The sequence below is a fragment of the Cherax quadricarinatus genome, chromosome 1 (assembly GCF_038502225.1).
Source record: "Cherax quadricarinatus isolate ZL_2023a chromosome 1, ASM3850222v1, whole genome shotgun sequence".
NCBI classification, from domain to species: domain Eukaryota; kingdom Metazoa; phylum Arthropoda; class Malacostraca; order Decapoda; family Parastacidae; genus Cherax; species Cherax quadricarinatus.
The window spans coordinates 48,475,601-48,487,441 of record NC_091292.1 but is presented as its reverse complement, the minus strand read 5'-3'; the positions used below and the strand labels follow the sequence as shown (position 1 = coordinate 48,487,441).

Genomic DNA, 11,841 nt, shown 5'->3' with positions numbered 1-11,841 from the left:
AATACTCCATTCACTATTCTCACCGAATTCACCTCTTGAGCCACCCGTGTATTTCTCACATAAATTATCCCACATATCATTAGTTGATCCACCACCTTCCACCCACCCCCTACCACCTCATCCCCATTTGTACTATCCCTTAAGTCTAGAAACTTAGTCTTCTCAACATTAATTTTCATACCTGAAGCCTCCCCAAACACATCCACCACCTTACCCACCCTAAGCAAATCCCCATTACCTCTCACCAAAACAGTCGTGTCATCCACATAACCTACGATACCAGCCCCCCCCTCCCCCCGGTCAGTACCCTCCCCACCTCCCGCAACACACCTCCGAATGGCCCTATAAAATGGATCCTGTATACACGCAAACAATATTTGTGATAGTGGGCAGCCTTGGCGCAGTCCCCGTCGCATCTGTATTTTAACTCCTAGCCTCCCATTAACCTGCACCCTCATCGATGCCCCCTGATACAATAATTTTGCCCAAGATATTATTTCTTCCCCAAAACCTTGCCAACGCATAAACCTCCATAACGCTTCCCTTTCTACACTATCATAAGCAGCCTTCCAATCTAACGCCAATACACCTCCATCACCCAACTCCCCCTGTTTCTCTATAAATTCTCGAATCATGCCATGCCCTTCATACATCGACCTTCCTGGCACCCCATATTGCCCCCTATCAATTACCTTGCCTATTACCCTCTTGATTCTGTTCCCTAATATTCTCGCAAACAACTTATAATCTCCACACATAAGCGAAAGTGCCCGATAATCCATTACCGTTGACTGCTCCCCTTTCGGCACCAACACCACAACGGCCGTCCGTTGCTGCTCTCCCATTACCTCAGCCGCCTTAAGTATGTTAAACAGCCTTACTAAAAAAAACCTCAGAACCCCCCAATTCTTTACGTAGAAATCATTTGGCAGTCCGTCTATACCCGGCGCTTTTCCCAAACTCACTCCTGACAACGCCTGCCAAATCTCACACTCCGTAATCGGCCCACCTAATGTCACCCGATCTTGACCATCAAGCTCACACTGCACATACTCTCCCATTTCCCTCAATGCCACCTCACGGAAGCCCACACTTTGCGTATATGACTTAAACCAAGCGTCTACATATCCACTCATACCCTCTGTCGTTACCAATGCTTGACCCGCTCTATACCCTTCCATCCCTACATGTACGTTTAACCCCATCATCTCCATCGTCACTCTCCTCTTTCTCTGGCCTCTTAACACGCAAGCCGACGGCCGGTCACCCCATAGCACTTCTTCCAATCCTCCCATAATTCGCACACCATCAAAACGCTCGTTTTGCAATACCCTAATACTCTCCTTTAAACCCTCAATGTCCTGCACTGGATAGCTTGCTCCTCCTCTTGCATAACAGTCCCGCAGCTGCCCTTCAAGATATCTTTGAAACCCATACTTTAACCGATTATCTTCCCTCCCACGACAAATATAATATTCTCTGATACGATTTTTAGCCACCGAATCCCACCAATTTACCAGTTCATCATCCCCCGGCGCCTCATCCACCAACCGTTCCCACAATTGCGCAAAAGACTGACGACATTCCTCACCCTGCAAAAGCTTCACATTTAACTTCCAATAACCTTGACCCCTTCTAGGCAATCCCTCCCATTCTAGGTCCACCATTACTCCTCTGTGATCCGAAAAAACCGCGTCCACCACACGCACTCTGCTCACTATTACTGTTCGGGGCACATACAATCGATCCAGTCTTGCCGCATATCCACGTCTAACAAAAGTATGTTCTACAACCCCACCCCGTCCAACGTCCATTAACCCCACTCCATTTAATAATTCCCCCAAAATCCCCAAACAATACCCTGCCCCTCTAGGTTCCACATCCTTACGCCTTATCACACAATTCCAATCACCACCAATTACAGCTACACCCGGCAAAGCACGCAAATAATATACTAAGACATCCTTCACAAATTTATTCTTAATACGCACATCTCCCTCTGCTGGACCATACACACACACCAAACTCATCTGTACCCTACCCCACCACCCATCTACACGAATCACCCTCCCCTCCCCACCCTCACAATGCCTCACTACGAACGGGCTAGTTTCCCTTACCAGGATGGCAACTCCTCCTTTCAACCTTATCGCATGCTCCACATACACATTATACCCATTTACCTTCAACTCATAACCTGGTCTGTAGTTGTGTTCCTGCACGAACACCACGTCAACACTATTACGCACCAAATATTCACTAAACCATACACACTTTCTCTCTGATCTCAATCCATTAATGTTCAATGTCATGCACTTGAAGCTTACAGAGTGGTTTTCCTTCTTGACCCTGGTACTGTCTTGCCACCAGATCGTTTCGTGACACCTCGGTCCCTCTCCCCCCCTTTAGAAACGCTCTTAACCAACTCCTGCCCCTTAGGGCCGCTGTGTCCTCTCTGCGTAACTTCCGCCCAGGACTTTTTGCCAGTGCGCTGAGCAGGCGTGATCACGTCCTCGGAGTCAGATAGCGCAGCAGCGCGCTTCCGTGATGCTCCCTCTGCTTGCATCATGTCGTCTGATACATTGTCCCGGTGGACCTCCACCTCCACAGCTTGCATCAAAATATTCTTATCACACTGCGCAGACCTCAGATCCTGTTCCACGCCCGGATCCACAACAGACCCAAGAACTAGATCTGGACTCCCAACCTTCCCAATACTCTTGTCAGCCAATAACACATTTAAAGCCATGGCTAATGAGTCTTCCACATCGCTAGCACTCGCAGTCGGGGTGTCCTCTTCCAACACCTGAGCTGCGTTCAATGAAGGGGTGTCCCCCCCCCTCGTCACACCTGCTGACTCCATCTCCTCCGCTCTCTCGACCTCCTCACTCCAGGACCCACCTTGTGTAGGCAGAGTCACATAAGGCAAATCCTCACTCTTCTCTATTGCTGTATGTCGTTGCCTTTGTTCCATGTTGCCACGCCTCCTTTCACACAGAGCCGCTAGGTGATCATATGACCCACATAACCGACAGGTCCGGCGTTGCCCAGCGTATGTCACAAACACCTGGGTACGAAATTCTGGCAGCACTACGTACGACGGAATAGGGTAACGTAACGTCATCTTCACAGAATACGTTCCTTCGAGTTTCCCTGCGTATGGCCCAGTGGCCCACTTCCCAACAGTGGCCATATGTACTGTACCATATTTGCCCATCGCAAGACGGATGTCAGAATCATCCGCCTCGAATGGCACATTTCTAATCTTAACCCATGTGTAATGGCGAGAAACGTCGTGAAGTCGCACGGTCACAGCGGAGTTAACTGTCAAAGTAACCTCCTGGTACTTGTCTACTACCGCCTCATACACACTTGCCAAATTAAACTTGACAAAGATCCTCGTCGTGCCATTCAGCGCTACTCCATATATCTCCTCGTCAGCAATACCATATGTATCTCGTATGATTGCAGGTAGTATCAGGTCCATAGAAGTTCCTGTCACAGCCCCACGGATAAGCTCAACACAGACTGTGTTTATGCGTCTCCGGCTTGCCTGCGCCATGCTGTGAAAATATAACTGCCACTAATCAACACCAGGGGGTAGCAGCAGCGCACGTCCTCTCTACTCAAGGGCTGAGAGACGAATGTGATTTTGGCAGTTATCATTCTTTTCAATTCTTAAATGTTATATTATCATAACTATGGGTAACCAGTTAATTTTCTCTTATTTACCAGCTCTGTTCCTGGCGTGGTCTTCCAGGATAGACGCCAGATAAAGGAGCAAGACGTGTTAATAATACTTATTAATATTATTCTACTACTACCGGCCCTTACCTATTCTACTTGTGCTCCATCCAAGTGGTAGGAGATTCCAGAACATCGGATTACCATCTGCCCAGGATAACCAACATAAATAACATCAGAGGAACTATCCAGGGCCATACCTACTCCTGCCCAACTCAAAGAACTGAAGGCCAATTTTTTTTATTATATTTAAATTTTAAGTAAAATTCTCAAATAATTATTCTCATTTTTCCTAAGTTATTTCTTTATTTATTTATTTTTCCATTAATTTCTTTTGTTCAGTTGGAAGGCGTTCCACTGACATATGACAGCACGACCCTTGCAAGAAAACTCGCTGTAATTTATTCATGTTTGTCTGAGAAAGTCTGATAACACAGCTAGTAGAATTATACTCAACAACCAGCACCTCGGAGTAAATGTGCCCGTAGACGTTTCGTCAGCATAAATTCGATAATATATAAAGATGGTGAAGCTCAGAGATTTAGATTGCGACGAATGAACTTAACCATTGATGATACAGCGAGTGAACAAGTGACTGCTGGCGTGGCCACGCTGCATTAAAACAGAAAATTTGTGGTTGTATCTATGTGTATTTCATAATATTCAAGTTGTGCTCTGGAGGTCTCCAGTGAAATTTGAGGACGAGATAATCTTGAGGAGCGAGTATTTCTCTTATGCCTGGTAACACAACAGTAAATCTCAGTGCTGTGAATAATCGTGGAAATATTAAGAACTGAAGCAAAAAGTGTTGAAACACAAATAGTTATATCTACTAAGTGAGCTACGTCGCCAGTAATTCTGTCCACTATGGGCATTATCCTTGAACATAGTTTACAAGTTGAACTTGTGGATAAGTGATGGCCAAGTCCGGTGATGTTGAAACAAAGATGTTTAACACAGTCAAAAGTGACTAAGCTATGAGGAAGTCCAATGTCATATCTTCAGTCAGGCAATCAATACTGGCTTCAACAACGTGGTAACGTCAAGGGATCACACTACAGTGACCTAAGTAAGTTTTGCTACCCGCACACGTGAACCTATTTACACACTACAAAGTGCAAGAAAGGTATAAAATACCGAAAATATGAAAGTTAAGACACATGTGCAACATCTGGATATCTTTATTGTAGACGTTTCGCCATCCAGTGGCTTTATCAATACAGATTCTAGGACATAATTGGAAGACAGTAGAACTATATACAAAAGATGAGGTAATCAGTCCCTCAGCCTTGGAGTTAGTATTCATAGCATCGTGGTGGAGGAGAATCTGGAGCAAATGGAAGAAGACTGGCGGTTATATAGGCGTCAGTGGATAAGGACGTGCAGCAGACGAGGGCATAGTCACTGGTAGGCGGGATTCCCCAGTGGAAGTAGGTCCTTCTTGCACAACTTGTCAGACACTGCAACATCATGGAATCTTGGTTCAGAGGACATCTAAAAGACCTTCTTCACGGCTGCTACAACTAACCCATCTCTTTGGGAAGGACCTACTTCCGCTGGGGAATCCCGCCTACCAGTGACTATGCCCTCGTCTGCTGCACGTCCTTATCCACTGACGCCTATATAACCGCCAGTCTTCTTCCATTTGTTCCAGATTCTCCTCCACCACGATGCTGTGAACACTAACTCCAAGGCTGAGGGGCTGATTACCTCATCTTTTGTATATAGTTCTACTGTCTTCCAATTATGTCCTAGAATCTGTACTGATAAAGCCACTGATGAGTGTAATTTCCACAGGAACTTATGTAATAATGAAAGCACTTACATATCAGGAGGGTGTTTGTTAATCAGTGTCCGCACTATTACAGCCCAGTGGGACATAAGATAATCAAATACATCGAGGGAAGACCCCAGGCTGCTGCTGCTAGGGTTCTTACACTGTAAACATAAAGATGACTGCACCAAGACCATCAATGGTCTTTTAAGGTTTTATTCTTCCACTATATAAAAATTCCCACAACCCTTTTTACCTCGCTATTTTACAAAATATTCCTCTACCTACCTGCTTCCATCCTCCAGTATCCACACACATCTGCTCTAGCACTGCATTCTTAAATCTACCCCATGACTTCTGCCCTCTACTAATTCCCTTAATAAACAACTAATCCCCTCACTTGTTGAACCTAATTTCTTCCTTTTGTACATCTAACCAAGAACCTACATTCCAGAACAAAACTTCCCTTCAACGTGTAACTTCACTCCCCCTGGATGAAACAAAGTGTTAGCAACTCACTTGGCACACACTGTGAAGGTGAAGGTCTCATCAGTGGCCAAGATATAGCTGGGTGGCTTCAATGTCACTTCAAAGCGAGGCAACACAAAGTCCTCCACCTTGAAGTTTGTGGTCGAGTGTGACTCCTCTTGAGTGTCCACGTAGATAGTGTATAATCCCTGAAGAAAGAAATATTATGTTTAGTAATTAAAATGTTGACACTTTACACACTAATTTTATTACTTTGAATTAAAGTGTTTATATTGATGTTCATTGTCTTAACAAGCCAAAATATCATTGTGATTCTAACACACATACTGGCATGACCATATCTCATCTTACTAGCGTCCATGCTTTACTAGTTTTTTGTTGTGTTATGTGAGCAGCTAGTTTATTGTAAGCACCATACTCATCCTGCGAGAGCTAGGCACAAAAAGCAGGATTCCAGAGGCCACTGTGGGTCATTGTTAGACTTCTCTGAGCATAATAACTTCTTTTAAAAAATTACAATCATTTCACATATTCATCATATTTTACATAGCTAATCTACAAAATATAATGTGGAGTTATAATCTGAAGAATATCTAAATGTCATGAAAGAACTAAATTTAGAATATATTGGTTATTATTGGGTTGCAGCTTCATAGCATGTCAGTTCATTCATTTAGCAGACGTAAAATGTGGATACAATCTCGAGATTCCAAATATTGTATTATGAACAATGAATCTGGTTTGGTGTATCTTAATTAAAATGCCTGGATATTCTTAGATATAATGTTCCAGTTTGTTGCTCTGTCTCATTCCACACATTGCCTTCTAGTGTTCACATTAGAAATTATCTGCGACCAATTTTAGTATCATCGGCAAACTTCTTTATATCGCTATTTATCCCATCATCAATGTCATTTATGTAGATTGTAAACAAGGGTCCCAACACTTAACCTTGTGGCACACCACTTGTAACAGGTCTCCATTCCGATTTTCCCCATTAATGCAGCAAACTCTGTTTAATTGATCAGCAATGCCTTGGCCCAGGAGATAATTTCTCCTACTATTCCTAATGTGTTCTTATGGAACTTTATCAAAGGGCTTACTGAAAGTGAATATATACTATCTCATTCTTCATACAAGTCTACTGCCTTGAATGCTTTTGTGAAAAAAATGTTAGTAACTTCGTAATGCAAGATTCCAATTGTGTAAAACAGTGATTATATTAAAAAATCAGATTATTTCTATAAATGTGACTTCGGATTACATCAGTAATTATTGATTCAATGAACTTTCCCACCAATGATGTTAGGCTAATTAGTCTATAACTCCCACTTTGTAAATGGGTTTCACAATCGCCATTTTTTATTTATCCTGAACAATACTTCTTTGTAGTGATATGTTAAAAAGACTTAGCTGAGGGTTTACTAAGTTCCTACTTACAATCCTTCAGAACTTTTGAAACTAACTCGCCTTTGGCTCGTTGACTTCTTAGACTTCAGTCTATCTAGTTGCTTGAAAACCACGTCGCTAGTGACTCTGATATGGTATAATTTATTTTCGTCCTGATAAGTATAATTACTAGATTCTGGGATTTTCTTTGAATCCTCTTATGTAAAAACAGACTAAATAAGCATTGAAAATGGTGCACATTTCATAACACAAACAGTAAGCTGAGTTGAATTACATTTATTTGTACATATATTTACCCTAATTTTATTCCTTCCTGTGTTATTATATCCTATTCACTTCTCTTTTATATATTGTTCAGTAAGGTGATCCTCACTTCTCTCGATTCGCCTGCAAATGGATCGTTTCTTTGTATCAAAGAGATGTTTGAGTCTATTGTTTATTCATTCGAGACCATTCTCTATTAGGAACATATACAGCTCGACTAGCTCGTACAGTGCTTTGAAAAACATCATATTGGCGACCATCGCCACTTTTTATCCAGTCTCACCCATGAGTCCCTAGCCAGGTTACCCCAATCTTCACTTTTCAAGGAACCCCTTAGTCCTATATAATTTGCTGCACAGAATTGGAAATCTTAACTTTGTTATCACTATTAATGTAATTCCGTGAAATATTAAATGTGATTAGTAGTCACGTTCTCCAAGTTCTTCATTAACCTGAAGATTATCTGTCAGAAACCCGTTGTTTGTCAGGTCCAAGTCCAGCAAGTTATATCCTCTTGTTGGTCCTGACATAAACTGTTTAATTTAAAAAAAAAAAAAAGATCAGACCAGGGTCATTTCAGGAAAATCACTAGCCTAGAGTTCTTGTCAAACTGATGGAATTTATTTGATTAAAGTTAAAAGCTATTATAACTACATTTTCGTTTCTAGATGCCTGTATAATTTCATCCCAAAGAAGTTTACCGTGGTCACTGTAGACTGTAGAGGCTAATGGCTCTCTAAATCACATCGAAAATTAGCTTTTCACGTCCTTTGAGGAAATGTAGCCCAGCAGATTCCATGTCTGTCACTTCCCTCTTTATATCGTTTCTGATCAACAGTTGAAATTTTTTCCCAACATAGCAACTCCACCTCTTTTCCTGTTGACTCTCAGTGAGGAATACTTTATATTCCTGTATGTGGAACATAGCAGCGATGTCTATTATTTACAACGAACTAGATTTCATATATTAAAGTAATATCTGTTTTTTGCATTTGCAATTAGTGCTAGATAATCTAATGCTATTTAAGAATTTTATCCTTTAATTTTCTTCCCTCTCTCATTTTATTTATAGAAAAGTTTTTCTGTTTTTAATCAAGAATTACTTCGTGAGCTGTCCTTGTTTCTCAAAATTTGCCCAACACATTTTGCTTTTAAATTTTTGCTCTCTCATCGCCTAATACTGCAGCCTCTCTGCTTTTCACAATGACCTTTATCTTCTCTCAGCTTAAAGTCTTAAGACATTTTAGCAATTACTTATGTAATTAAGTTGGCCAATGTTGCTACCTCAGCACCAGGAAAATGTACCCCTATCCCTTGCATAAATATGTTTACCACAGATCATCCCAGTTGTAAATGAACGGTATATCAGGTTACTTTTGGTATTTGTTTAGCCAACAATTTACCCCAATTGCTCTGGACATCCATTCATTGTCCACTCCAGTTCTAGGCAAAATGCTACATATGATCGATATCCTTTTCTTTGATCTAATTAGATTAATGGCTGCCTTACAAGTGGTCATGAACTCTCACACTTACATTTCCCAACATCATTTCCTCCAACACTGAGGCAAACAATGAGGTTATTCCTGTTAGCTGTTATTACATTATATAACTTGTTAACTACACCCACATCTGCTCCTCATCCGGGTTACAGAAAACATAGTCCATATGTTGAATCTGGGAATCCCCCTCTACACGAGTTTCTTTTTTACTTATATACTTAGGCATTTGTCTTATCTGTTTCTTTGTGAAAAATGCAGCCTTAAATAAAGACTGCTTAGTTTTCAACTTTAATTTTCCATTTTAAGAACTTGTTTACCGCCATTTTCTGCTTCCATTCTAAATATGATTTACTTATAAATTTATACACATATGACAGGCACTGGTAATGTTATTAAAACTGTTGCAGAGGTTCTATGCACAGTTGTGTTTTATATTCCTTACACACATGCAATATATATGGTGTATCCCTCCACTAAGTAGGTCGTCTTGTGGTGTGAACATCAGTACAACAACACTGGTGATGTGACGAAGGCAGCAAAGTCGGTATATGTCTCTGTTCCCAGCCTTGACTGGTATGTATGATGCACATTCAACTTGCAGTGCCTACAAACTGGAAAAGCAGTTTTTATGTACCACTTGTAACTCTTTCGGAAACAATCAGTAAAGTCCTGTTATTAGTCAAATATATGACAGCAACTCATATTACAATGGGCTCTGTCCACGCTTTCTTTCATTTCGTTCAAGTGTAAAATGTTAACATCACATCACGTTTGTGATGCAACTGAAATGCTACGATGTCATTAGCCTAAGACATCAGAAGCAGCAATACCTGTGTTAAAACTGGGCATTTGTTTTCATGTTTCACTCATTGTACAACACACGTCTGTCACGTTTATACGCAAAAAAAAAAAAATCGAATAAAGGGCTTGTGTACCAGTACTCGCCTAGTTGTACTCACCTAGTTGTGGTTGCAGGGGTCGATTTATAGCTCCTGGCCTCGCCTCTTCACTGGCCTCTACTGGGTCACTCTTCCGGCTCCATGAGCTTTATCATACCTCTTCTAAAGCTATGTATGGATCCTGCCTCCACTACATCACTTCCAAGACTATTCCACTTCCTGACAACTCTGTGACTGAAGAAATACTTCCTAACGTCCCTGTGATTCATCTGGGTCCTCGCCTTCTAACTGTGACTCCTTGTTGCTGTGTCCCATCTCTGGAACATCCTGTCTCTGTCCACCTTGTCGATTCCTCTCAGTATTTTATAGGTCGTTATCATACAACCTCTCTCTCCCGTCCTCCAGTGTCGTCAGGTAGATCTCCCTTAATCTTTCCTCGTATGACAGACCCCTTAGCTCCGGGACTAGTCTTGTTGCAAATCTTTGCATTTTCTCTAGCTTCCTTACATACTTGGCTAGATGTGGGTTCCAAACTGGCTATTAGTAAGCAGTGTATACTCTTTACCATGATATGACTTCACTTTCCTCATCACCTTACTCAAAACTCCTAATAATGTCTTTGTATTTTTCCATTGTTTTCAGACTTGTGTACACAGTCAAATGTAATGCCTAGTCACTCTCACAACCACACAAAACGATCAGTTTGATATCAAAGCGTTTTTTATTGCTGGGAACACATTTACCTACTTAATGATATTCTGTCTCTGCAAAAGACCAGAGACTCGTCAATTACAAAGATCTGGAAGGGATAGAAGAAATCCCTGAACTTATTTTTCAGATACATAAAAGCATCGTTAATTTAGTATAATGTATTGTACCAGATGGAAGTTACTCTTGTCTGAAAAATGCGATAAAAAGAGGGTGATGAGATTTCGGAATCCCGGAGTACATATTTGTAGGTATGTCGACCAATATCTTGCAATACTGTGCTCATACACGTTTGCCATGAACAAAATTGCAATAACAGTTGTGTCTTTCCACTGGCGAACTGGCGACGGTGTTCTAGCAGACACGCCGCTTGCTATTGGTTATTGGTAATTCCTGTTGGTTCGCAACACTATCAGTTTCATTATTGAATCACTGAAATACTGTTCAAGTCGTCGTCGACCGTACAACTTGCCAAGATTCCACTGCATATTTCTTCAAATTGGTGGGCATTTGTTAAAAAAAGTATCTTTCGCCAGTTGCAGACACAATCTAATGGAGGTTGTTGGATTTGTGGGATTGGTTGTGGTAGTTGTGGTAGGTGAGGTTGTTGTTTGAATATGTAGCAGATGCAGCCAGTGGGTGGGGTCAGCGCTCCCTTCCAGAACTGTCACTGAAGTTGTGAACATCTTTATCCCAACACCCGGTGCTGCATGCCTGGCTCACATTGCTCGCCCTTCACATCCAATCCCAACTAAACCCCTTTCATAACTCTTGTTGCTTTTACTAGCTGGTGGTTTGACGACGTAATTTACCCGACATTAGGGACGGCCCTAGGCACACTACCAGATCGCGTGTCCCGTAGTTCGATCGCTAGTGCACTCAGCTCACATACTGAGATTCGGATTTCGAATCTCCTCCGGTACGGCTGGAAAAACATTACGGACGTGTTTCCATAAGATACCTGCCGTCCATGTTCACCCATCAGTATAAAATGGGTTCCTGGGTGTTAGTCGACTGGTATGGGTGGCATCCTGGGACAAAACTGATATAA

General features: G+C 41.8%; 1 protein-coding gene across 1 annotated transcript in view; it reads right to left on the bottom strand.

Annotated features, from left to right (window-relative positions):
- Positions 1-1,984: 1,984 nt before the first annotated feature.
- Positions 1,985-11,841, bottom strand: part of LOC128685279 (uncharacterized) — a 40,782-nt gene continuing 30,925 nt past the window's right edge. The window contains exons 4-5 of the mRNA XM_070085819.1: positions 6,038-6,195; positions 1,985-3,563 (exon numbers count right to left, since the gene is read on the bottom strand). Of these exons, the coding sequence (XP_069941920.1) occupies positions 2,324-3,563; positions 6,038-6,195 (1,398 nt within the window). The 3' untranslated portion in view covers positions 1,985-2,323. The remainder of the gene's footprint in view (positions 3,564-6,037; positions 6,196-11,841) is intronic.